The 27917-nt window shown below is 42.7% G+C and overlaps 1 protein-coding gene across 2 annotated transcripts; it reads left to right on the top strand.

The window, feature by feature from the left end:
* The first annotated feature begins 474 nt into the window (after positions 1-474).
* On the top strand, positions 475-26340 carry LOC122559194 (ankyrin repeat and SOCS box protein 11-like). 2 transcript variants are annotated; one of them, XM_043708576.2, is made up of 6 exons: positions 475-636; positions 6953-7093; positions 10336-10526; positions 17310-17503; positions 18483-18611; positions 22924-26340. In XM_043708576.2, exons 3-6 carry the CDS (start codon positions 10346-10348, stop codon positions 23161-23163), a joined length of 744 nt encoding a protein of 247 aa, XP_043564511.1. In that variant the 5' UTR covers positions 475-636; positions 6953-7093; positions 10336-10345; the 3' UTR covers positions 23164-26340. The 2 variants fall into 2 exon arrangements, with proteins under 2 accessions (XP_043564511.1, XP_043564512.1); XM_043708577.2 differs by having other exon boundaries at positions 475-687.
* The last annotated feature ends 1577 nt before the right edge of the window (positions 26341-27917 follow it).

The raw sequence follows: 27917 nt of genomic DNA, 5'->3' as shown, positions 1-27917 counted from the left end.
ACTTTTTAATGCAAACTTTCCAATGGAGTATTTGGGGTACTAAACAGATATGTAGGATCTTCGGCTGAATTTTGTTTTGTTGTTTAAAATCAACCTGTCCAGACTTATGATGCTTGAACCCAGGCTTTCTGCCTCAGAGGTAGGAACACTACCACTGTGCCACAAAATCCCTTGATGCTTTGTTGCCTCTTTTTTTACATTAGGGCAATTGCAATTTGGAACAACCATAAGGTGATTAAGAAAACAAAGATTGAGATACATTGAAGATAAATGGTTTCTATATAAATGAAGAAACGAATTACAGAGTATCGTTGTGGAACAAGGTTTTGCAATCTGAAGAGGGATGGGACTGAGTTTGTGGCTCTCGAGAACGCGCATACACACAGGGTGCTGGGCCGGAGCGCGCACGTTTTTGCTGGGTGCGAGGGGGTGCCAGTAGAAAGAGATGCCAGCATTCAGCACCACGGACAGCGCTCAGGTTAACAGGCCCGAGAATCGATAGCCGGGGCTACAGAGGATTTTAACCGAGAGCTTGGAGCTCTGAGGCTGAGATAACCTATTGGAAGACCTGTTCGCTCCCACTGGAAGCGGCGGAGGAACTAACCGGGCCCGGGGTTTGAATGCAGTAATTCGTGGGTATGTGCAATGCAGGATGGTTCATGCGAAATCTTGCAGCCCCTCTTGCTGGTACGAATCTGGCCTCTTCCTCTCCATCACTGTGGTGGGGGGAAATTGCTCCACAAAATGCCGAGGCTTTTTTAAACCCATTATTAATGTAGTCTAACGTAGGCATTAGCAAAATCAACAGAGAGTCAATGTGGTTTTGCAAAAGGGAGATTACATTTGTCAAATTTTACTTAGAGTTTTTTGTTTGAAGCTGTTACCATCAGGTAAATAGAGGGAAATCATGAAATAGTGTACACTTGGATTTCCAAAAGAGTAGAGTACCACAAAAATACGTTGATCCACACGGTAAGGGCTTAATGAATCAGAGTAATATGTTGCATGAATGGACGATGGGTTAAAGTACAGATAAATAAGGCTTTTTATTGAAATTGGAATGCTTTAACTTGCAGAATACTATAAAGATCAGGCCTGGGGCCTCAGGTATCTACAGTCTTAGACAAAGAGATAGAGTGACATATCTAAGTTTACTCTGCTGATGGAAAGCTGGGTGGGATGCAAGCTGTGAAGAGGACAAAAAGAAGCTGCAAAGCAATATAGACAGATTGAGTGGTTAGGCACCAAAGTGGCAGATATAGTAATAATGTGGGACAGTATGAGATTTGGATGACAAAGAATCTTGGGTACATTGTACAAGGAGCTCAAAGTTAGTTAGCAGGTACTGGAGACAATTAGGAGGGTGACTAGCATGTTGACCTTCAATACAAGAAGAATGTGAACTGAGAATAAAGAAGCTTTCATGCAATTGGCTTTGGTGAGAGCACACACAGAACACAGTGTTGAATTGTGGTCTCCATTTTTAAGTAATGATATACTTGTGTTTGTTGTGCTACAGTGAAAATTCATTGAATTAATTCCTGAGCGGACAGGGCGGTCCTGTGATGTGGGAGTGAGTAAATCAGGCCTATATTTTTCAGAATTAGATGAAGGAGAAATTATCTCAATTAAATCATACAGTCATAGAGATGTACAGCATGGAAACAGACCCTTCAATCCAACACATCCATGCCGACAAGATATCCCAACCCAATCTAGTCCCACCTGCCAGCACCTGGCCCATATGCCTCCAAACCCTTCCTATTCATATACCCATCCAAATTCCTCTTAAATGTTGCAATTGTACCAGCCTCCACCACTTCCTTTGGCAGCTCATTCCATACACATACCACGCTCTGTGTGAAAAAGTTGCTCCTTAGGTCTCTTTTATATCTTTCCCCTCTCACCCTAAACCTATGCCCTCTAGTTCTGGACTCCCCAACCTCAGGGAAAAGACTTTGCCTAGTTACCCTATCCACGCCTCTCATAATTTTGTAAACCTCTATAAGGTCACCCCTCAGCCTCCGATGCTCCAGGGAAAACAGCCCCAGCCTGTTCAGCCTCTCCCTATAGCTCAAATCCTCCAACCCTGGCAACATCCTTGTAAATCTTTTCTGAATCCTTTCAAGTTTCACAACATCTTTCCGATAGTTAGGAGACCAGAATTGCACATAATATTCCAACAGTGGTCTAACCAACGTCCAGTACAGCTGCAACATGACCTCCCAACTCCTGTACTCAATACTCTGACTAATAAAAGAAAGCATACCAAACACCTTCTTCACTATCCTGTCTACCTGCGACTCCACTTTCAAGGAGCTATGAACCTGCACTCCAAGGTCTCTTTGTTCAGCAACACTCCCTAGGACCTTACCACTAAGTGTATAAGTCCTGCTCAGATTTGCTTTTCCAAAATGCAGCACCTCACATTTATCTGAATTAAACTCCATCTTCCACTTCTTCAGCCCATTGGCTCATCTGGTCAAGATCCCGTTGTAATCTGAGGTAACTGCAGCGTCTTCACAGGGCAAGCATCGAGACATTGTTTCCCCTGACTGGGGAATCTAGACCACAAGGTCTCAATCTCAGCAAAAGAAGTTGATCATTTAAGATTAAAATTAGAAAATTCTTCACTCAGAGATTGAGAATCTTTGAAGTTTTGTACTCCAGAGGTTTGGGAATACTCCATTGTTAAATATATTTAAGGTTGAAATGGACAGATGTTTGATCTCTCAGGGAAACAAAGGGTAAAGGGATTGGGCAAGGAATTGGAATTGAGGCAAAAATCAGTCTGTGATATGTTAGACGATGGAAAATGCTCAGTGGGCCACATGACGATTCCTGCTCTATTTCTTGTATTTATTGACTGAATGTGCAAATGCACCAAATAAAATAGCAAATAATATTAGTGATGTGGGTCCTGAGCTTTTGTATGGCAGGATTGAAGGTGTAGATGTCTCCCCACTTTCTGACCCTCTCCCTCCTTTTCAGATACGTCACTGGAAGCTCAGACAATGCATACTAGTTTCCAAACTCCTTACAAGTTACAGGAGATGTAAACTCATAGGTTAACCTATTGTTTCAACTGAGATAAATTATCTATTAGAATTAAATTACTTGTACAAAACAAAATAGACAACCTGCAAAAGAGCTGTCAATGGCTAAAGCATGGCTTCAGTCATTTTGGTTACTGCTGGGGGGATGACCTACCAGAGGAAAGCCATGGTGGTCAGTTCTCTGGCACTGAGCCTGACACTGTGGCCCAGAAGGGAAGGGGGCAGAATAGAAAAGCGCTAGTGGTAGGAGACTCGATTGTTAGGAGAATTGACAGGAGATTTTGTGGTCAGGATCAGGATTCCCGGAAGGTATGTTGCCTCCCTGGTGCCAGGGTCCGGGACGTCTCTGATCGGGTGTGTAAGATTCTGAAAGGGGAGGGCAAATAGCCAGAAATCATGTTACATATTGGCACCAATGATATAGCCAGGAAAAGGATTGAGGATATAAAAAGTGATTTCAGGGAGTTAGGGTGGAAGCTGCAGAGCAGGACGAACAGAGTAGTGTTCTCGGGTTTACTACTGGTACCACGAGATAGCGAGGCGAGGAACAGGGAGCTGGTGCAGCTTAACATGTGGCTGCGCAGCTGGTGTAGGAGGGAGGGCTTCAGATACGTAGATAATTGGATGCCTTCTGGGGAAGGTGGGACCTGTACATGAAGAACAGTTTGCACCTGAACTGGAAGAGGACCAATGTCCTGCGTGGAAGGTTTGCCCGAGTGGTTCAGGAGGGTTTAAACTAGTATGGCAGGGGGGTGGGAACCTGAGCTATATACCGGTGGTGAGAGTTGATGCAGATGAGGCAATAGCAAGAGGTAGCGCAGCCAGTGGGAAGGAATTTCCTGGGAAAGAACCAAGGGATCGGTTAAAGTGTGTTTGCTTTAATGCAAGGAGTATCAGGAATAAAAGTGATGAGCTTAGAGCATGGATCAGTACCTGGTGCTGTGATGTTGTGGCCATAACAGAGATGTGGGTTTCTCAGGGGCAGGAATGGTTGCTGGATGTTCCAGGGTTTAGAACATTTAAAAAGAATAGGAAGGGGGGAGAAAAGAGGAGGGGGTGTAGCACTGCTAATCAGAGAGGGTATCACAGCTACAGAAGCTTCCATTGTCGAGGAGGGTCTGCCTACTGAGTCAGTATGGGTGGAAATTAGGAGCAGTAAGGGAGCAGTCACCTCATTAGGGGTTTACTACCGGCCCCCCAATAGCAGCAGGGAGATTGAAGAAAGAAGGCAGCTTACGTACGGTGGAGGAAGCAAGGGTCTTGCTCAGCTCTAGAGGAATACAGGCAGGTGAGGAAGGAGCTCAAAAATGGTCTGAGGACAGCCAGGAGGGGGCACGAAAAATGCTTGGCAGGAAGGATTAGGGAGAATCCAAAGGCGTTTTACACTTATGTGAGGAATAAGAGAATGATCAAAGAAAGAGTAGGGCTGATCAGGGATAGCATAGGGAACTTGTGTATAGAGTCTGAGGAGGTAGGGGAAGCCCTAAATGAGTTTTTTGCATCTGTCTTTACTAAAGAAAAGGACCTTGTAGTGAATGAAACCATTGAGGAGCGGTAAGCATGCTGGAACGGATAGAGATTGAGGAAGCTGATGTGCTGAAAATTTTGACAAACATTAAGATTGACAAGTCGCCAGGGCCAGACCAGATTTGTCCTCGGCTGCTTTGGGAAGTGAGAAATGTGATTGCTTCACCACTTGCAAAGGTCTTTGCATCCTTGCTCTCCACCGGAGTCGTACCTGAGGACTGGAGGGAGGCCCAAATGTAATTCCTCTCTTCAAGAAAGGAAATAGGGAAATCCCCGGCAATTATAGACCAGTCAGTCTCACGTCTGTTGTCTGCAAGGTGTTAGAAAGGATTCTGAGGGATAGAATTTATGACCATCTGGAAGAGCATGGCTTGATTAAATGCAGTCAGCATGGCTTTGTGAGGGGCAGGTCATGCCTCACAAATCTTATTGAGTTCTTTGAGGATGTTACTAGACAAGTTGATGAGGGTCGAGCAGTGGATGTGGTGTATATGGACTTCAGCAAGGCATTTGATAAGGTTCCCCATGGTAGGCTCGTTCAGAAGGTCAGGAGGAATGGGATACAGGGAAATTTAGCTGTCTGGATATAGAATTGGTTGGTCGACAGAAGACAGTGAGTGGTGGTGGAAGGAAAGTATTCTGCCTGGAAGTCAGTGGTGAGTGGTGTTCCACAGGGCTCTGTTCTTGGGCCTCAACTCTTTGTAATTTTTATTAATGCCTTTGATGAGGAGATTGAAGGATGGATTAGCAAGTTTGTAGATGACACAAAGGTTGGAGGTGTCATTGACAGTATAGAGGACTGTTGTAGGCTGCAGCATGACATTGACAGGATGCAGAGATGGGCTGAGAGGTGGCAGATGGCGTTCAACCTGGATAAATGCGAAGTGATGCATTTTGGAAGGTCGAACTTGAAAGTTGAGTACAGGATTAAGGATAGGATTCTTGGCAATGTGGAGGAACAGAGGGATCTTGGTGTGCAGGTACATGGATCCCTAAAATTGCCACCCAAGTGGACAGGGTTGTTAAGAAAGCATATGGTGTTTTGGCTTTCATTAACATGGGGATTGAGTTTAAGAGTCGTGAGATCTTGTTGCAGCTCTATAAAACTTTGGTTAGACCGCACTTGGAATACTGTGTCCAGTTCTGGTCGCCCTATTATAGGATGCTTTGGAGAGGGTTCAGAGGACGTTTACCAGGATGCTGCCTGGAATGGAGGGCTTATCTTATGAAGAGCTCGGACTTTTTTCATTGGAAGAAAGAAGGAAGAGAGGGGACCTAACTGAGGTGTACAAGATAATGAGAGGCATAGATAGAGTTGATAGCCAGAGACTTTTTTCCCAGGGCAGAAATTGTTAAGCTGTTTGGCGGAAAGTATAGAGGGGATGTCAGAGGCGGGTTCTCTACACAGAGAGTTGTGAGAACATGGAATGCGTTGCCAGTAGCAGTTGTGGAAGTGAGGTCATTGGGGATATTTAAGAGACTGCTGGACATGCATATGGTCACAGAAATTTGAGGGTTCATACTTTAGGTTTACCTTACGTGAGGATCAATGGTCAGCACAACATCGTGGGCTGAAGGGCCTGTTCTGTGCTGTACTGTTCTATGTTCTATGTATGTTCTATTCCCAATCTGTGCACATAATAATCTCTGAAACTTTGCAACAATCATAATTGAGAAGTGTTTACGTTTATGTACCATAACCTAATGACACTTAGACATTGTTTGTAATATGAATAATGGCTGCTGGCATAGGACGTTTCATATTTCTCAACATACATGAAGAATCAGCATCTACAAAAGAGAAAGCATAGCAGCAAAAATGGGGAGGAAAACATATTTAAACTTTTTAAAAGAAATCTTTCTGTTCTAATTCCAATTTATGAATGAAAACATTGCAATATTCACATCTTCAATATTCATAGATTTGGTGTTCCAAATTTGTATTCTTTCTTTTGGTTGTATAGATGCTTCATGACTGGTCAGTCATCTGATTTGATTAGATTACTTACAGTGTGGAAACAGGCCCTTCGGCCCAACAAGTCCACACCGACCCGCCGAAGCGCAACCCACCCAGACCCATTCCCCTACATTTACTCCTTCACCTAACACTACAGGCAATTTAGCATGGCCAATTCACCTAACCTGCACATTTTTGGACTGTGGGAGGAAACCGGAGCACCTGGAGGAAACCCACGCAGACAATGTGCAAACTCCACACAGTCAGTCGCCTGAGGCGGGAATTGAACCCGGGTCACTGGTGCTATGAGGCAGCAGTGCTAACCACTGTGCCACCGTGGATGTTTTTAACAGTATTTGCTTCATGCTTTTTAACTAAATTTACTATATTATCAATTTATAATTTTTTACAGAGGACTGTGGGCAATTTTAAAATCTTCACTTGCCCAGGAAGTCCAATCTTCCATGGCAGGACAAAAGTCTTTTTGAATCTTCATGAACAATGGCATCAACGTGAAAGCCACTGCTCTGATGGCAGAAAAGAAGGATTGCTGGTAGGTCATTTTCAATCCACTGTATGTCTGAAGGTTACTGTTCAATGCCTATTACCTGACAGTGCAGGAATTCAGATAAAGGTCCATATCTTACTGTAGTTGCATTACAGATCCAAGACAGTTGCAAAGTGATCAGTCCTTCTCAAGAAAGATAGCCTTTCAACGGAACCACTGAGATTTGCTTGTATGATACAGAAGCTTAATGTATGACATTATTCAGTAACGCGACTTTTGTCTGACCAAATCAAAACCTTCTTGAAACTTCCTGATTGATGCCATTATGCAAGTGTACTTTCTCATATTTTTATGTACCTGCCCCAGCGAGTGGCTGCAGATATTCACAGAAGTCAAGGAGTCAGTCACTTATCCACTTTGTCACTGAGAATATTCCATTTTCCATGTAAGAAAACCTAAAAGGGGAATGTAAGCATCTTCAAAATTGAGAAGTTACTCTTTGGGTCTGGAAATGCATGAACTTTCCAGGGCACTCTACCAAGAGCTGGAATGAGAGAATGTGGGAGAAGCATACAAATTAGTTTTGAGCTCTGATATCTTGATTCTAGCCATTGCTTCAAATTTACATGGGCTCTTCCCTTAAATGAAACGTCTCTTTTCTTAAAAATATGGTTTCTCATGTGAAAGAGGAGATAAGCTGGAGAAAAAGTGTCCCCTAGGCCAGGGATTCACTTGGTCCAACTCTAACTCTTCACTTGCATTCTTGACTTCTCAGTTTGCACTTCTGGGTGTAGACTGTCCACCAATCTCCATTACAAGCCCACTGTCTCCCACAGTTATCTTGATTACATCTCCTTACACCGTGCTTCATGCAAGGATTCTGTTACATTCGCCCAGTTTCTCCATTCCTGTCATAATGATGCCACTTTCCACTGGGGTGCCTCTGACATGACGTCAACTGAAGATTACGTCCCACCCCCCCATTATGATTGACAGGGCCCTCAGCTCTGTCTAACCCATTTCCCACACTTCTGTCCTCATCCCTTTGCTCCTTCCCAAAACAATTGAGTTCCCCTAGTCCCTATTTTCTAACTCACTACTCTCCACATTCAAAGGATCATCCTCTGTCTTTTCACCTTATCCAGCAAGATGCCATCACCAAACACATCTTACCCATGCCTCCACGGTCAGCATTCTGCAGGGACCATTCCCTCCATGACACTCTGTCCTACTCTTCCCTTGCATCTCACTTCCTCATTTTCCCATGGCACCTACCAATACCATCACAGAGATGCAATGCCTGCCCATTCACCTCCTCTCTCCCTGCCAATTACCAATGCATCTTCCAGGTGAAGCAACATTTTACATGTAGTTCTTTCATTCTAATATTACTATACTTGATGCACACAATGTGGTGCCTTTTACATTAGCAAAACTAAACAAAGACTGGGAGAACTCTTTGTGAAACACATCTACCTTTTCCATAGGGAATGACCTTGTCCTCCATTTGTCTGCCCTTCCAATAAATTCCCTTGCTCCCATGCTAACGTTTTCACCTTGAACCTGTTGCAATGTTCCAATGAAGCATAATGCAGGCTCAAAGAACAACATCTCATTTTGTGTTTAGGGCCTTTACAACCTCAATATTGAATTCCATAACTTCAGGACCCGACCTAATATGGTCTGTCTTCCATTTCCTTTAAATTCTCCTTCCCTTCCCTCAACTGGCTTGTCTTGTTTGTGTCTTGTTTACTTTGCGTTCAGTTAAAAGAACACATTTTCACTCTTCTACATTTTAATTTCCACTCACTTTACATCCCTGTATCTTTCATCCCAATTAGAAACCTCTTTGTCTTTCACACTGGGCCTCCACATCATCTGTTCTCTTTTCTCTTCTTCCATCTCTGTCCAAAGAGTAAAGTCCATCATTTTCCAACCCTTTTAGTTCCTCAGAAGGTTCACATCCGACTTGAAACATTGACAGCCATTAACGAGGCGAAACTGCCGCAAAGTGATAGCTAACCCACCAGAGATTTAGACCCTTTTTTGTTAGGACATGGAATACGCTACCAGAAACCAACTTGGAAATAGCAGCCATAGTTACTATTAAATTGATAACATGAAAAACACATTTCAAAATATCAGGGAAATGTACAGAACAAGCTTTGAGAAGATTTGTAGCTCAGGTTTTGGATGTAGGTTTGCTCACTGAGCTGAAAGGTTCATTTCCAGACGTTTTGTTACCTTACTAGGTAACATCTTCAGTGGACCTCAGGCGAAACAATGCTGAAAATTCCTGCTTTCTATTTATATGTTTGGGTTTCTTTGGGTTGGTGATGTCATTTTCTGTGGTGATGTTATTTCCTATGGTGAAATCATTTCCTGTTCCTTTTCTCAGGGGATGGTAGATGGGGTCTAACTCGATGTGTTTGTTGATAGAGTTCCGGTTGGAATGCCATGCTTCTAGGAATCCTCGTGCGTGTCTTTGTTTGGCTTGTCCTAGGATGGATGTATTGTCCCAGTCGAAGTGGTGTCCTTCCTCATCCATATGTGAGGATACTAGTGAGAGAGTGTCATGTCTTTTTGTGGCTAGTTGGTGTTCATGTATCCTGGTGGCTAGTTTTCTGCCTGTTTATCCAATGTACTGTTTATTACAGTCTTAGCACAGTATTTTGTAAATGACGTTATTTTTGCTTGTCTGTATAGGTCTTTGAAGTTCATTAGCTGCTGTTTTAGTGTGTTGGTGGGTTTGCGGGCTACCATAATGCCAAGGGGTCTGAGTAGTCTGGCAGTCATTTCCGAGATGTACAGAATGTACAGAAATTAGATTGAGTAGATATGTCTTGCAGAAGCATAACCCAGATATGATTGGTAAAATGATCTCTCCCTCATTTGAAACCTTCTTGATCCCAGCTTCTAAAGCTTATTACAGCATTATATTTACTCCCAGCATCTGTAAGGAGCGAAAAGAGCTGACGTTTCAAGTCTAACTGACCCTTTGTCAAAGCTGACAAAGGGTCAGTTAAGACTCGAAACGTCAGCTCTTTTCTCTGCTTACAGATGCTGCCAGACTTGCTGAGATTTTCCAGCATTTTCTCTTTGGTTTCAGATTCCAGCATCCGCAGTAATTTGCTTTTACTATATTTACTCGCTGGTGGAATTTTAAGTATTATTCTTTTCATTTATGAAAATTGTTCATTTGTATCTTGTCGGAATACTGGATAGTAATGCAGAGTGCCTTTATGAAGTTCATATTATGGAATGGTTAGTTTCTTTCTCCCATATAGACACAACATAATGGGATTTTATATCAGTTCCATGTCCGGTACTGAACTGAAAAACACCAGATTCCAGCCAGGGACACTGCAGGAGCGGCAGTATCAAACAGCACCCAACTACAACTACAAATGGACTGATCTACACTGTGAAGCAAGCCGAGGGAACATTGAGAGACTGCAGGCATTACTTCGCATAGCAGGTACAGTAGGTCTTATGTATCAAGTATCAAATTATTCATGGCAGTGATGTTGCAATACTATCCTTTCACCTTTGGAGACAATTTTGGATCTTATACAGGTCCTAGCATTTAAGTACCAATTTTTGTTAAATTAACAACCCAAGGGGCATCACAAGGAAGAATTGAAAAACCGTGGAAGAAAAGCTAACTGAGTAACTAAGGTTAAACTGATGAAGCTTTTACAGATGAGGAGAGGTGACAAAGTTATACAGAGAGAATTCCAGAGTATAGGCATGTGCTCCCTGCTGATGATCAGTCAAGGTGGAGCAGGAAGGAAGGTACACAGAAGAGTAGAGCATATGGCTGAAACCTGGGGGTGAGGAATGTTGCCAAGTGAGCTAAAGCTAGGGAGGAATTTGTGCATGGTTTGAATTCATTTGATTATTGTATTCATGTGTGCCTAAGGACAGCAGAAAGCCTTGCTTGCAAGCAGTGCAGGCAGATCATTGTAAGCAAGGATGTACAGATCATAGGGTGGAAATAAATTTGGACAGAGTGAGGCATACACGTAACACTGCACAGGACATGCATGAGGCAAGATCAACATTAACTAGATGAACATTATTTGAAGTTGTTCTTGAACCTATTGGAGTGTATGTTCAAGCTTCTGTATCTTCTGCCTGATGGAAGAGTTTGTAGGAGACCATTACTGGGGTGAGATGAGTCTTTGATGATGTTAGTAGCCTTTCTATGGCAATGAGAAGTGTAAATGGAGTCCATGGATGGGATGTTGGTCTCCATGATGGTCTGGGCTGTGCGCACAACTTTCTGTAGTTTCTCATGGTCCTGGGCAGAGCGGTTGCCATACCAGGTCATTATGTACCCAGATAGAATGCTTTCTATGGTTCATCTGTAACAGTTGCTGAGGGTCCTTCGGGACATGTTGAATTTCCTGAGCATCCTGAGGAAGAAGAGGCATTGTTGTGCCTTCTTGACTATCACATCTATGAGTGAAGTCCAGGACACGATGTCGGTTATTGTCACTCCTAGCAACTTGACGCTGTCAACCCTCTCAACCTCTGTTCCGTTGATGTAAATGGGGGCATGTTCTCCTCCTTTCTTTCTGAAGTCAATGATCGGATCTTTAGTTTTGTTGACACTGAGAGAGAGGTTGTTATCACTGCACCACATTATCAAGCACTGTCATGCTATCCTGTATTCTGACTCATCGTTGTTTGAAATCTGTCCTACCACAGTGGTGTCTTTGGCAAACTTGCAGATGGTGTTCATTCAGAATTTGGCAACACAGTCGTGGGTGTACAGGGAGTACAGTAGGAGGATCAGAACAGATTCTTGGTGGGGTGGGGCATGTGTTGAGTGTTATCATGGAGGAGATGCAGTTATCTATCTTCATTGACTGCGGTCTGTGGGTCAGTTACAGAGGGTGGTACAGTTTGGAGATCAGTCTGGAGGGGATAATGGTGTTGAAGGCGGAGTTTAGTCAATGACCAGGAGTCTGACGTCGGCGTCATTATTGTCCAGATGTTCCAAGGCTGAGTGCAGGGGTAGGGAAATGGCATCCGCTGAGGGCCTGTTACATCAATAGGCAAGTTGTAGAGGATCTAGGGCAGGCTGGGAGACTAGAGTTAATGTGGGTCATTACCAGCCTCTCGAAGCAATTCATGGTTATGGAGGTCAGCCCCCGGGACAGTCGTCATTCAGGCACATTGCATGTGCTCTCTTAGATACTGGGATGGTGGTGATCTTCTTGAAACAGGTGGATTCATAGGAGGGAGAGGTTGAAGATGTTGGTGAATACCTCCACCTGCTGCTCTGCACAGGATCTTAGTGCTCAGCCAGGAACACCTTCTGGGCCTGCCACTTTCCTTGAGTTGACTCCCAGGAAAATTGATCTGATGTCTGCAGCGGTGACAGAGGGAACAGTTATGTCCAGGTCTGTCGGGGCAGGTGTCACCGTGCCACTGGCATTCTGCTCAAACGGAGCATAGAAAACATTGAGCATGTCAGGGAGGGATGTGTCTTTGGCTGTTATCTTGCTTTGCTTTATTTTGTATCCCGTTATGTTGTTTAGACCTTGCTACAGATGGGGAGAGTCCGTATGGTTGGTTTGGTTGGGTACTGCCTTTTGGCATCTCTGATGGCTTTGTGGAGTCATATTGCCTTTCTAATTCAAAATGGACCAGTGGAAATCAGTCTCAGTAAGGAAAATCAAACTCTGTGTGGCACAGATATTGGAGATGCAGAGTTTAGGAGTTTGGCAAGGTCTCAAGGAACTCATGTTCTGAGACCAGAAGAGGATTGTAAGCTGTAGAGCAGGGATGGATTGTCGAATCTATGAAATAAGGAGGATTGGTCTTTGATACAAACTTGGATAGAACATTGAAGTTGAACACCTTTGCCTCTAACCAAAGTGGGATCTTGGGAAAAGGGATGACGTTATCATAAGATGTAGGAGCTGACGTAGACCATTCAGCTCAGCAATGCAATTCAGGCAGCATCCGAGGACAGGCAAACTCCGAGGACAGGCAAAATTGACGTTTTGGGCAAAAGCCCTTCATCAGGAATAAAAGCAGAGAGCCTGAAGCGTGGAGAGATAAGCTAGAAGAGGGTGGGGGTGGGGAGAGAGTAGCATAGAGTACAATAGGTCAGTGGGGGAGGAGATGAAGGTGATAAGTCAGGGAGGAGAGGGTGGAGTGGATAGGTGGAAAAGGAGCTGGGCAGGTCGGACAAGTCCGGACAAGACAAGGGGACAGTGTTGAGCTGGAGGTTAGAAACTAGGATGAGGTGGGGGAAGGGGAAATGAGGAAGCTATTGAAGTCCACATTGATGCCCTGGGGTTGAAGTGTTCCGAGGCGGAAGATGAGGCGTTCTTCTTCCGTGCGTCTGGTGGTGAGGGAGCGGCGGTGGAGGAGGCCCAGCACCTCCATATCCTCGGCAGAGTGGGAGGGGGAGTTGAAATGTGGAGCCTTCCACATCCATCAAAGTTTTACCTGCACATCCACTAATATCATTTATTGTATCCGTTGCTCCCGATGCGGTCTCCTCTACATCGGGGAGACTGGGCGCCTCCTAGCAGAGCGCTTTAGGGAACATCTCCGAGACACCCGCACCAATCAACCAAACCGCCCCGTGGCCCAACATTTCAACTCCCCCTCCCACTCTGCCGAGGATATGGAGATGCTGGGCCTCCTCCACCGCCGCTCCCTCACAATCCAGACGCAAGGAAGAAGAAAGCCTCATCTTCCGCCTCGGAACACTTCAACCCCAGGGCATCAATGTGGATTTCAACAGCTTCCTCATTTCCCCTTCCCCCACCTCATCCTAGTTTCTAACCTCCAGCTCAACACTGTCCCCTTGTCTTGTCCGGACTTGTCCTACCTGTCTATCTCCTTTTCCACCTATCCACTCCACCCTCTCCTCCCTGACCTATCACCTTCATCTCCTCCCCCACTGACCTATTGTACTCTATGCTACTCTCTCCCCACCCCCACCCTCCTCTAGCTTATCTCTCCACGCTTCAGGCTCTCTGCCTTTATTCCTGATGAAGGGCTTTTGCCCAAAACGTCGATTTTGCCTGTCCTCGGATTATGCCTGTCCTCAGATGCTGCCTGAATTGCTGTGCTCTTCGAGCACCACTAATCCAGAATCTGGTTTCCAGCATCTGCAGTCATTGTTTTTACCTCATTCAGCTCAGCAAGTCTGCTCTGCCATTCAATAAGATCATAGCTGATCTGATAATCCTCAACTCCACTTTTCTGCCTTTTCCCTTTAACACGTGATTCCCTTCGTGATTGAAAATCTGTCTTAACTCAGACTTGAACTGGGGAAAAGCTGCAGAAGTTTATCAGAAGCTGAATCTCATAATGCTGTATTACCAGTGTACCTGTATTGGAAACAAGCTGGATTTGTCCAAAATATTTAGTTCAGCAAGAAAGAGAGATGTTTTCCTTTGTGTGGTGAACTCTCTTAAGACAGAGCACAACAGAAATTTGTTCTTACAGTTTTGGTCATTTGACCCTGATTCTTTGAAGCACCATCTCCACTGGGGAGAAAATGAAATACTGTACAAGAGCAAACTCAGATGTAATGCTAAAAAGGACATTAGAGCTTGTTCAAACTTATAAAAAGGAAAAGAGAAGCAAAAGTGACTGTAGGCGCATTAGAAACTGAGGCTGGCGAAATAATAATGGGGAACCAGATAATGGCAGAGGCATTGATTAAACACTTGGAACCAGCCTTTATGGTCAAGGGTATCAATAGCATTCCAGACAAACTAAATAGTCAAGGCTGCATTTGCTGATGCCAATGCATACCTGCAATGTGCCACTTTAAATCATGTGCGTGCAGATTTCAGGGGATATGGATTGTCTGGTAAAGATACTGGGATGGGGTAGGGAAATCAGGACTGTTTGGAGTATTAGGTCTGGTGGAGGCAGAGGGGATCCAATCAGGACTGGCAGGTAGATCAGAACCTGGTAAGGGTGTGTGGTGATGGTGGAGGGTTCAGGACTTTGGGAGGGCTAGATTGGGATTAGTGGGAGACAGGTTAAATGAGTGGGGAAGAAAATTGGTAGCTGAAATGCAATGTAGGAAAATGTGTGGTGATGCACCTTGGCAGGAAAAATAGAGCTGAAATTCATTTAAATGGAGAAAGATTGCAGAACCCTCCATCCCAGGGATTTTGAGGATCCTTGTGCATTTGTCACAGAAAGCTAGCATTAACATGCAGTGGGTAATAGGGAAGGCAAACAGACAGACAGACATTATTTCAAAAGGAATGGAGTATAAACATAGGGAAGTCTTGCTAAAAGTATACAAGGCACAAGTCAGGCCACATCTGGAATACAATGAACACTTCAGTCCTCTTCTCAACGGAAGATGTACTGATATTAGAGGCAGTCCAGAGAAGTTCACTCAGTTGATTCCTAGTGGCAGAGGGTGGCATGGTAGCTCAATGGTTAGCGCTGCTGCCTCACAGCACCAAGAAACTGGGTTCGATTCCAGCCTCGGGTGACTGTGTGGAGTTTTTACATTCTCCCTGTGTCTGCCTGGGTTTCCCTTGAGTGCTCTGGTTTCCTCCCATAATCCACAGATGTACAGGTTAGGTGAGTTAGCCATGCTAAATTGTCTGATGGTATTGAGGGATGTGTAGGTTAGGGGCATTAGTCAGGGGTAAATGTAAGGGAATGGGTCTGGGTGGGTTAGTCTTCAGAGGGTTGGTGTGGATTTGTTGGGCTGAAGGGCCTGTTTCCACGTGTAGGGATTCTATGATTCCAGGAAGGGTGTGATGAAGAGAAGTTGTGTAGGCTGTTCTTGTAGTCATTACAGATTATCAGAATGAGAGATGGCTTTATTGAAACATACAAGATTCTTAGGGGGCTTGACAGGATAGATTTGGAAGAAGTTGTTTCCCTTTGTGGGAGAGCCTGGGACCAGAGGGCACAATTTCAGAATAAGGGGTCACACATTGAAGGCAGAAATGAAGAATTGCTATGCAAAGGGACCTGGGTGTCCTTGTGCATGAATCACAGAAGGTTGGTCTGCAGGTGCAACAGGTAATTAAGAAGGCAAATTGAATTTTGTCCTTTATTGCTGAAGGGATTGAGTTTAAAAGCAGGGAAATTATGTTGCAGCTGAATAGGGTGCTGGTGAGGCCACGCCTGCAGTATTGCATGCAGTTTTGGTCTCCTTACTCGATAAAGGACATAGTGGCACTGGAGGGGGTGCAAAAGAAGTCAATAGGTTGATTCTGGAGTTGAGAGGGTTGGCTTATGAGGGGAGACTGAGTAGACTGGGATTATATTCACTGGAATTCAGTAGAATGGAGGGGGGGTGAAGCTTATAGAAACATAAAAAATTATGAAGGGAATAGATAAGATAGAAGTAGAGAGGATGTTTCCACTGGTGGGTAAAACTAGGACAAGAGGGCATAGCCTCAAGATTAAGGGGAGCAGATTTGGGACTGAATTGAGAAGGAACTTCTTCACCCAGAGAGTTATGAATCTCTGGAATTCCCTGCCCAGTGAAGTGGTTGAGGCTTCCTCTGTAAATGTTCCTAAAGCTAAGTTAGATAATTTTTTGAACAGTAAAGGAATTAAAGATTACGGTGAGAGGGCGGGTAAGTGGAGCTGAGTCCACAAAAAGATCAGCCTGCTCTTATTGAATGGCGTAGCAGGCTCGAAGGGCCAGAAGGCCAACTCCTGCTCCTCGTTCTTATGGTTTCCTCAGCAGGTTATGCATCTGTGGAATTCTTTGTCACAGAGGGGTGTTGAAATTGGTTCATTAAGTATATTCAAGGCTGAGATACACATATTTTTAATCAGTAATGGAATCAAGGTTTTTTGGGATAAGTCAGGAGAGTAGAGTTGAGAATTATCAGATCAACAATGAGCTCATTGAATGGCTGAGCAGACTCAATGGGCTGAATGGCCTAGGTTTGCTCCTCTATCTTGGGGTCTTACGATCTTATGTGGTAAGAGTTGTGTTTAAGTTTTAGTAAACAATGTAGCGCTGAAAGAATGAAAAGAACTCACAAATGTTGTAGTTTGACAACAAAACAATAATACACACATGCAGTTCTCAGTGTCGTGGAACAGAACAGAGGGAAGGGTATGCTGCTCTTGTCGTACTGACCCTGTGCATTGGTACAGAATAACAACTTTCTAATAAAGTGATACACGTGGGATATGAGGGTTGAGTGTGAAACATAGTTATACACATCTGAGGATTTGTAACGTCACTTCTCAACTAGTAATTATGTTTGATCGTTTGGTGTCATTTCAGGTGAAGATCAGATCAATCAGAAGGATTACTATGGCAAGAGCCCCCTCTACTGGGCTGCATACAAAGGACAGCGAGCCTGCATTGAGTTACTGCTGGAACATGGTGCTGATGCCAACAGCCAGTGTAAACATGGAGCCACTCCTCTGCATGCTGTTATCGGTCTGTTTCCTGATTGTGCTCTGCTTCTCATACAGGTTAGCGCTCTGGCATGGCACTGAGCGTGGAATACGAATAATCGGCAAAATAAGGCTGGAACTTCCAGGAATCAGGAATTAGTCTGAGAAAACAGTACTGTTTGGTTCAGGACTTGAAAAAATTCCACAATCACAAATTTAACTTGAATGTTTCATGGTATGAAAACACAGTGGTAAGGTATGAGTTGGTGCTGTGATGCTCCAAGTCTGTGGTTTCCCATTGCCATTATGCAAATAACGAGACTGAAAGAATGCAGTTCCCTCTGACAAAGTAAGTCAGATTGGAAATAAACAGAATAACGCTTTAGTGAAGAGATGTTGTGGCATAGTGGATAGTGTCCCTGCCTCTGAGCCAGAAGCTCTAGGATCTTGTCCCACTCCAGGACTTCATGGCCATGGAGTGTGTTCGTAATTTGGCCAAAACGGGTTGAGCATTAAATTGTAAATTTTTCCAAAATTGGCAGTGGTGGATGGTAACAGCAGGGGAAATTCCAATCAGCTGCATACTGGAAAGGAATTGGAGCCTCTACCACCATCCATCATAGCTCCAGGCAAAAACATGCATGTAAACTTGTTTGTGTCCACAGCAACTCTGACTCCTTGCACGTCTGGCCAGCTCTGTTCGCCATTGTGGATCAAATTGGTTTCTCGGTTTTATTGTTGTCTCTGGCTGCATTGGACCTGCCTCCTTGGACCTATATGAGGTGGAGTTTGGAGCATTGAGTTCAATTAAGAAAAGGAGGATTCCCCTGTGTCATTTAATAACTGATGTGCTTGGGAATATTACTAGGATTTTCAGCTGGGGTCAGAGTGTCATCCAGGGACATCAAAGGATAAAAGTCCACTATGGAAGAAATTCCAAAGGACATAAACATGTAATCTTTCAACATATTACTATCTGCAAGAATTTTTTAAAAGATTCAATGAATCTTATAGATTTAGCATCAAGTTTTTCCTTGCTACTCCTTTTCTATTACAGAATGGAGCAGATGTAGATCTCCCTGACAACTGGGGTGTAACCCCTATGTACTTGGCTGCCTGCAGTGGACAACTTGACTGTTTACGATTGCTTGTCCTGTCTGGAGCAAAAATCACTTACAGAAATAAGGTATGGAAAAAAATTCGGAGCATTGGTACGACAGCAGCATCAAGCAACATAAGGAGTTCTGAGGAAGGGTCACTGGATCCAAACTACTGAGTCTGATTTCTCTCCACAGATGCTGCCAAACCTGCTGAGCTTTTCCAGAAATTGCTGTTTTCACTTGTGACTATGAGATAGATCTTGAATGTGTGAAATAGTGTAAAATTGGTGACAAGCCAGTCATCTATTTTGCATCTCTCCTGATTTTTGTTTTCAGTAACTTCAAAGTTTAATCCACGTCATATAAAATTTCACAAATATGGAATATGGTGGTACTGCTGAGAAATGAAACCTTTTTTCTTGTACCCATCAGGACACTTTTCAAGAATGCCAGAGTAAATAGGAACAAGATGTTTACACTGTTTGAAAAATGTCCACTGATTGATTGGCAAGTGAACTCTGAATGACAGTGGCATTGCCAACCAATCACTCACCAGAGTCCCACTGGAAATGAATCAACATTCTCTTCTTACACAGTATAACAACATTGTTCCCCTTTACATAGATATTCTTGCAAAATGTCCTGATGTATACAAGATGAAAAGCTTCAATATAATGTGTCTTCTCTCAGCAATACTCATGTCCTGTCCTGTCCTGCCAATATCTATTTACAGATGGAATAATAATTATATGGAATTAATTACAGTCAAATGGGTTGTTTAATAAGTAACAACTTCTCAGGCCTAAAATAATAATTGATTCTAATTTTTCTATATTTAGTTTGAAAGATGGAGTGCCTTTCCTTCCTCTGCCAATCTTTGCCAAAGATTTTGTGATTAAAAAAGACACCTTCAATCTGAAGGTGAGCTGTGGCAATCTGTTTCTGTGCAAGATGAAGGGGGGTGGGTCCAGATGAAATTTCCTTCCCAGCCTTTTCCCACTTCTATGTTTTGTTTATCATGATTCTACTGTAATGCTGTTCCTAAATGATGATGATGCTAAATTTAAAAAAACTTGCATTTATATCGAACCTTTCAAGAAGGAAAGAGCCACACAGCACAGGAACAGGCCATTCGGCCCTCCAAGCCTGCACTGACACATTTTGCCCTTCCATATTAAAACTGTCTTCACTTACAGGATCTGTATTCCTCTATTCCCTTCCTATTTATGTATTCGTCCAGGTGCTTCTATTGTGTCTGCTTCCACCACCTCCTCTGGCAGCGTGTTCCAGGCACTTACCACCCTTTGTGTGAAAAACCTGCCTCACACATCTCTTTTAAACATCCCCCTTGCACCTTGAACCTGTGTTTCTCTAGTAATTGACTCCTCCACCCTTGGAAAGCCTCATACTTTCCACTCTATTCATGCCATTCACAATCTTATAAACTTCTATTAGGTTGTCCTTCAACCTTCTGCATTCCAGTGAAAACAAACTCAGTCTATTCAACCTTTATTCATAGCTAAAATCCCCCATTCCTGGCAACATCCTGGTAAAACCTTTTTGTATCACCTCCAAATCATCCACATCTTCCTGGTAGTGCAGTGACCAGAACTGAAGGCAATTTCCAAGAATGGCCTAACTAAAGTTCTATGAAGCTGCAGCATAACTTGTCTATCCTGATATGCAATGCCCCTTCCAATGAAGGCAAGCATGCCATAAGCCTTTTTTACTAGTTTATCTATCTGTGCTGCCACCTTCAGTGATCTGTGGACCGACACACCCAGATCCCTCTGACTGTCAATACTCTGCCATTCACTGTATAATTTCCACCTATACTTAACCTTCCAAAATGCATCACCTCACATTTGCCCGGATTAAGCTCCATCTGCCCTTTTTCTGCCCATTCCTTCAAGTGATGGGTATCCTGCTGTATCCTCTGACAATTTTCCTCACTTTATGCAACTCCACCAATCTTTGTATTGTCCGCAAACTTACTAATTAAACCTGTTACATTTTCCTCCAAATCACTTATGTAGACCACAAACAGCAGAGGTCCCAGCACTGATCCCTGTTGAACACCCACTAGTCACAACTCTCCATTCCGAAAAGCATTTTTCCTTTCCATCTGTCTCCTATGACTGAGCCAGTTCTGTATCCATCTTGCCAGCTCACCCCTGATACGATATGACTTCACCTTTTGCACCAGTCTGCCTTGAGGGACCTTGTCAAAGGCATTACTGAAGACCATGTAGACAACATCAACCACTTCTCCCTAATCCATTATCTTTGTCACCTCTTCAAAGATTTCGATCAAGTTAGTGAAGCACAGCTTCCCCTGCACAAACCAGGCTGTTTATCACTAATAGGTCTATTTGTTTCTAAATGATCTTGTTCCTGAGAATCTTTTCAAATAACTTCCCTACCACTGACATGAGACTCACAGACCGGTACTTTCCAGGATTATTCCTGCTACCCTTCCTAAATAATGGGACAACATTGGCTATTCTCCAGTCCTCTGGGACCTCACCTGTGACCAAAGAGGAATCAAAGAGGAATCAGTGCTCCAGCAATTTGTTCTCTTGCCTCCATCAATATTCTAGGGTAGATCTCATCAGGACCTGGGGACCTCTCTACCTTAATACTTTTAAGATGCAGGGCGCCTCTTCCTTTTTAATATCAACTTGGCTTACAAAATTTGACATTTCATTCCCTGAGATCATCTAAATGAAGACTGACATGGTCAGGAACTGCTTATTTTGCTAAAACCCAGGGACCTTTAGATTTTCAGTCTCCCAACTCAGCTATTTCAACTGGCAACCTCAGGATGGCTCAAAGGGCCTCACAGCTGATTAAATACATCTGCTATGTAGTGACTGCTGTAAAGTAAGAGACACAGCAGCCAACTTTACTGATAATGAAGTTCCACAAATAGAAATGAGATAATGAAAAGCTGGCTTGTTTTGATAACATTGGTTATCATTTGGAAAGCCCAAGTATAAGTATTTTCCAGAATTATTTTGAATCAAAAATCCCTACAGTGTGGAAGTGGGCCGTTTGGCCCATCCAGTCCATACAGACCCTCTGAAGAACATCCCACCCAGACCCACCCTCATATTATCCCTGTAACTGCATTTACCACGGCTAATCCACCTAGCCTGCGTATCCCTGCACACTACCAGACAATTTAGCCTGGCCAATCACCTAACCTGCACGTCCTTGGACTGTGGGAGGAAACTGGAGCACCCGGAGGAAACCCACGCAGACACGGGGAGAATGTGCAAACTCTACACAGACAGCCGCCCAGGTCCCTGATGCTGTGAGGCATCAGTGCTAACCAGTGAGCCACCAATGCCACCCCTTTTGAATGATGTTGACTAATGATATGAAAATATATTGTAAAATTGCTCAGAATTGAAGCTCAGAAATGTGAGCAAAGTTCCAGGACCTATCGTATTGAGTTTCTGAACTCAATCATGGTGTATATAGAGGGACCAGAAAACCCTACTTGGAAGCCAAATGTGCCAAGGGCAATAGCTTAAGAATTGGTAACATTATCCATTTTACAGAGGGACTTGGTACCTGTTAATAAACTTTATATTTTGTCAGATCATAATATGCCTTCAAAGTCTATTTCAAACTTTTATATAACAAAATTTCTCAGCTATTCCAAATACCAAATGCTTGTTCACCCCCCACAATTTGGTTTTTCTTTGTCACATTGCTCACTCAATCAACTTGCAACAGAAGGAAACTCTTGTGTTTATTCATTTACGGGATGAGGGTGTTGCTGGCTAGGCCAGCATTTATTGCCCATCCTTAACTACCCAGAAGGCAGTTAAGAGTCAACCACATTGTTGTGGGTCTGGAGTCACATGTAGGTTAGACCAAGTAAGGATGGCAGATTCTTTCCCGAAAGTACATTAATGAACCAGATGGGTTTTTCTGAAAATTGACACTTCGGAATAGACTCTTAATTCCAGATATTTAAAAACTGAATTCAAATTCCACTGTGTGCTGTGGTGGGATTCGAACCTGAGTCCCCAGGATATTACCTGGATCATCAATAAATTGATAGTTGTGCCAGAAAACAGAAGTTATTCTTTAAACAAGTGAAAAGGTATTTATTCGAAGGTAGTCCAATTGAAATTGTGCATGCCTCTTCACATATACTGTCAGTTTCTCCAGAACTTTCTGTCTTCAAATCTATACTATAAGAACAATTTGTTTTCACTTGTTTAAAGTTAAGGTATATCCATTTTTAAAATATTAGCAAATCATTTTCCAGTGATATTTTGTTCTAGATTGCAGAGTCACTAGCACCCAGTTTATATTTTAAGTTGTGATCCACTGAACTCCGGCTTGAGAGCAGTGACACTTTGAAGTGTGTTATTATTTCAGAACACTGGAGAGGCCCCTAAGCAGCTGGCTTCCAAGACCACCTTCCTGTCCTGGATCGATGGATATCAGAAGAACCCACTATCATTGAAGCAAACCTGCCGGCTGAAAATCCGTGAGTTGATTGGCTATCGGAAGCTCCACGCCATCAGGACTCTTGACGTCCCTCAGTCACTGAAAAGTTACCTTATGTTTGAGGACCTGACATTGTGCATTTCTGCATCAGAAGTTATTTCAGTGTAACCCTGTAGACCTCCCTTTTCAACATCCAACATTGTTTTGCACTTACATCAGTGCCAGGTTCCATGACCTTTTCAAGTGCCTGTTATTCTTTTTCAATGGTTTATAGGCCATGAGCTGAATCCTGTTCAAATGCTGCTGAGTATGTTTCAATTTCTTTCCTTTTGTTTGTTTGAAGGGTTAGTACATTATAAACAATTTCTAAATTGTTTCAAGCTGAAAAATGCACACAAAACACAATTAAGTCTTTTTTTCCTGATTTAATAATAATTTTGGGAAGCCCATGATAAAAATAAATCCTGGAACAGAATAACCACAGAATTTCAGTAAATGGAAATGAGGCAAGGAATATATTTAAAGGCTGTTTAGTGAATAATTCACTTCCATTGTAGCACCATGCAGATTCAGTGAGGACTGTCAGTCTTTTCCAAATAAGCTAATAGAGTGTCACCAGTTCGCTCATGAATACACTTTGACAGATAGGATTACAAAATTGAATAAATAAGTTTTTATTTAAAGTTGGAATAAATGTGTTTGGTTGGTTGACATTCTCCCACTAACAACAGCTGATGGGAATACATCCTCAGAAGCCATGGTGAGGTCACATTGCATCACTTCATTTGATGGCCGAATAAGCCAATTCTGTAAAATTAAATTTTATCACTGTTGCCATACCTGAAGGTATCCCTTACCAGTAGTGAAGGATGCTTTCTGCCCATGTCTTGTTTACACAGGACTAGTGTCCCATCGGAGCTTCTGAAATCACATGTTGCAGGGTGGCAAATCCCTGTCCATAGCTGGTGTCTACATTGACAGTCGAACGTCAGCTAGAGTTTTCCACTTGTGATCAAGTAAATGTGACAGCATCATTGAGTTCTTTGTGTTCCCTACTGGCCTCTTGGCATGAGCTACCTCCTTGTGTAACATCACTGTTGTGTAGTTCACAGTCACGCAATCCAACCACAGATAGAGAGGTGGTTGCATGGTTAGCATTGCTGCCTCACAGCACCAGGGACCCAGGTTCAATCCCAGCCTTGGGTTACTGAATGTGTGGAGTTTGCACATTCTTCCTGTGTCTGTGTGGGTTTCCTCCCACAGTCCAAAGATGTGCAGGTCAGGTGAGTTGGCCATTCCAAGTTTCCCATAGTGTTAGGTGCTTTAGTCAGAGGGAAATGGGTCTGGGTGGGTATCTCTTTGGAGGGTTGGTGTGGACTTGTTGGACTGAAGGGCCTGTTTCCACACTGTAGAGAATCTAATCTAAGGTGAATTGAATTATTCTTACTTTTCTCCTCGCCTGTCCATAACTGAAGTGACTTTTAATTGCCATTTCTATTTTTCCTTTCCCTTTTAGAAATAGGCAGTAATGTGTTTGCCCAAATCCCTTGTTTGTGAAGACTAGTTTAAAAATAACGTGCAGCAAATTCTTTAGGTTTGAATACAAAGTAGAGTTTAATATAGTATTCAAAACCCATGGGAAATGGTTCACAACACATTCACATGTGAAGTAGGAAATAAGCTACAAATTACAGACATTGGAATTGGTTCACATGAATGAGAGTGTTCAATAAGTCAATATCCAGTGGAGGTTATTTCAGTGGCTGCGCACAGATGCTCTATTCACAGCAGCACCAACCAGCAACATAACTAGTGAAGGTATAGTCATTGTAAGCTGGAAATTGCTTCATTTCACATGTGAAATAAAGGATTCTTTCTAGAGATTAGATTCAGTCATTAGTTAAGCTTAGAGCTGCTTACTGTTCTAGTGTTACAAGCAGACTGCAGAAAGAATGAAGAACTGTATATTAAAGATGATTCAAACAAACTAGCAGTTTAAGATCTCTTAGACTTGGATCTCTATCTTAGTTATTCAGCTAATAAGTTGGGTTTTTATGTCCACGCCAAAACCTCTTCTGTTAGGAACAAATAACAGTGATCATCCAGTTGAGAAATAAAGCATTTCAGTGGTCTCCTTGACCAATGATGTCAGCTTTTGACCACTGATTTCTGCTGATCAGAACTTTCCATAAATTGTGGTCAACTGTCATCATGCAATTAACGATAGCTATGTTGTCACCCCAAAGTGTCCATTTCAAAATAAATGATTTTAAGTCAAATGAAAACATAAGAACTCTCTCCTGCTGCAAGTACTCGTGCAGGTCAGGGCATATTGTTCTGAAGTTGCAGCTTCCAAGCAGCAATTGATTCTTGAGTACCGAGCAACCACCTGCTTGATGGGATAGGATCCCTAATCCCCATATAATCAGACAGGAAGTCAGTCCTTGCTGAGCCAGTACCTTACATAGGTGACATTTCAGAGCTTGAAGCTGGCATGTTATGCTCAGACGGGGTTCCTCAATTTGATACTGTTCTGAGTAGGATATCCCAAATTTCCAAGATCCCAGTTCAGGAAGGATGAACTTGCTCCCTGTCTTTATTCACCCATTGTCTTATTGATCACAACAAGATTCAAAAACAGATCACTTCCCTTTCTCTCAGATTCAAATGAACTTATGTTTTTAAAAAGAGTTAATTTAGCCAGTCATTTGTGAGTTTAACTACAGTGAGTTTATTAATTATTCAATGTCAGAAGAATTAGAAATGCAACATATATATACAGAGACATCAAGCAAGAGGTAAGTCCAAAAAGATAGTTTAAAGAATGAGAATAGTTGGAAGTCACAGCCATTGCAGTTGAGGATACTGATTGCATTGATGTTGGGAGTTGAACAGTTAATTTCAATAATCTTAGTTTTGCAGACTGATTGAGATTCTATTATTCCGGTTCCCTTTAACTGTGACTGAATTCAGCATTCGGGTTGAGACAGGGTCATTTTGTTGTCCTGAATCATTTTATCTGGTTTGCTAGCTAGCTGATTTCTAGCATTCAGAGTAATAGAATCCCTTTACCTGCAACTATAGGATAGCAATTTGACTGCGACCTTCACAGCATACTGACACACAAACTCAATCTAACTCAAAAAAATTTTTAACCCATTCGCACACAGAGAACCTCAATCCCATTAGCACAGTGCAGTAGTATTGAAACTGGCTCTTTAACCCTATCCTTGTGGGTGGTTTAAAGGGAAAAACACAAAATGTGTTTGCGGTTCAGTACATAGTCCACAGGAAGTGACTTGTTGTTGAAGATTACACAACACCAGGTTATAGTCCAACAGGTTTAATTGGAAGCACACTAGCTTTCGGAGTGACGCTCCTTCATCAAGTGATTGTGGAGGGCTCGATCATAACACAGAATTTATAGCAAAAATTTGCAGTGTGATGTAACTGAAATTATACATTGAAAAATTGATTGTCTGTTAAGCCTTTCATCTGTTAGAATACAGTGATGGTTTCACTTCTTTCATGTGTAAATCACAAAACCCTTTTTTTAAAGTTGCATTCTCGGGTTAGCTGTTAACAATGGTGATAGCTAGACAATATGTTGAAGGTGTTAGCCCTCTGTGTTCTCTGTCTATGACCTGATGTTTAGATTGATTCTAATCTAAAAAGTGAGATAACAGAGTTTTACATAAGCGTAAAACTCTGTTCTCTCACTTTTTAGATTAGAATCAATCGAAACATCAGGTCATAGACAGAGAACACAGAGGGCTAACACCTTCAACATATTGTCTAGCTATCACCATTGTTAACAGCTAACCCGAGAATGCAACTTTAAAAAAAGGGTTTTGTGATTTACACATGAAAGAAGTGAAACCATCACTGTATTCTAACAGATGAAAGGCTTAACAGACAATCAATTTTTCAATGCATAATTTCAGTTACATCACACTGCAAATTTTTGCTATAAATTCTGTGTTATGATCGAGCCCTTCACAATCACCTGATGAAGGAGCGTCACTCCGAAAGCTAGTGTGCTTCCAATTAAACTTATTGGACTATAACCTGGTGTTGTGTGATTTTTAACTTTGTACACCCCAGTCCAACACCGGCATCTCCAAATCATGTTGTTGAAGAGGTGGTATTAGTCACTCGTTATCTTTTTAGTCATAAAAAAATCACAATTTCGTTTTTTGACTTGCGTCTTCCTCCTTTGAAGAGTTGTTTGATGTTCCCTTTGATCCTGAAGGTATGACATTCTATCTCTCTCTCTCTCTCTCTCTCTCTCTCTCTCTCTCTCTGTCTTTCTCTCTCTCTCCCCCCTCACCAGACACTTAATTTATATCCATAACAAGTTTTCACTATATCAACCTCTTTTAAAAAACAGGTTTTGGAATTACAAGTCAAGAATGTCCACAGTATGTTAGGAGTCTGACCCGTGGTCATGACACTGAGCAATAAAATGCAATGGTCATTCCTACCACTGGATCCAATCCATGCACCTTCTCCTTTTGCCAAGAGAGTTGGATTGTTCATTTAATGTTTGGCTACATAGTCTGAGCAGAATTAGGAGACACAGACTTAGAACATAGAAAATAGAACAATACAGTGCAGAACAGGCCCTTCAGCCCTCAATGTTGCACCAACCTGTGAACTATTCTCAGCTTGTCCCCCTACACTATCCCATCATCATCCATGTGCTTATCCAAGAATTGTTTAAATCTCCTGAATGTGGCTGAGTTAACTACATTGGGCAGGTAGGGCATTCCATGCCCTTATCACTCTCTGAGCAAAGAACCTGCCTCTTAACTCTGTCTTAAATCTATCACCCCTCAATTTGTAGTTATGTCCCCTCATCCAAGCTGACGTCACCATCCTAGGAAAAAGACTTTCACTGTCTACCCTATCTAATCCTCTGA

Source organism: Chiloscyllium plagiosum, unplaced genomic scaffold (genome assembly GCF_037043375.1).
Source record: "Chiloscyllium plagiosum isolate Xiang-an unplaced genomic scaffold, Cpla_swu_hap1 HiC_scaffold_14, whole genome shotgun sequence".
NCBI classification, from domain to species: domain Eukaryota; kingdom Metazoa; phylum Chordata; class Chondrichthyes; order Orectolobiformes; family Hemiscylliidae; genus Chiloscyllium; species Chiloscyllium plagiosum.
Note: the sequence above shows the minus strand (reverse complement) of the source record. Positions and strands in the feature narration are given on the sequence as shown.

Bases quoted from the DNA above. Each gene is read 5' to 3' on its own strand.
- LOC122559194 (XM_043708576.2), top strand. From the start codon at position 10,346: ATGGGATTTTATATCAGTTCCATGTCCGGTACTGAACTGAAAAACACC. The intron at 10,527-17,309 runs GTACAGTAGGTC...GTGTCATTTCAG, and splicing joins GGCATTACTTCGCATAGCAG to GTGAAGATCAGATCAATCAG. The intron at 18,612-22,923 runs GTATGGAAAAAA...TTATTATTTCAG, and splicing joins AAATCACTTACAGAAATAAG to AACACTGGAGAGGCCCCTAA.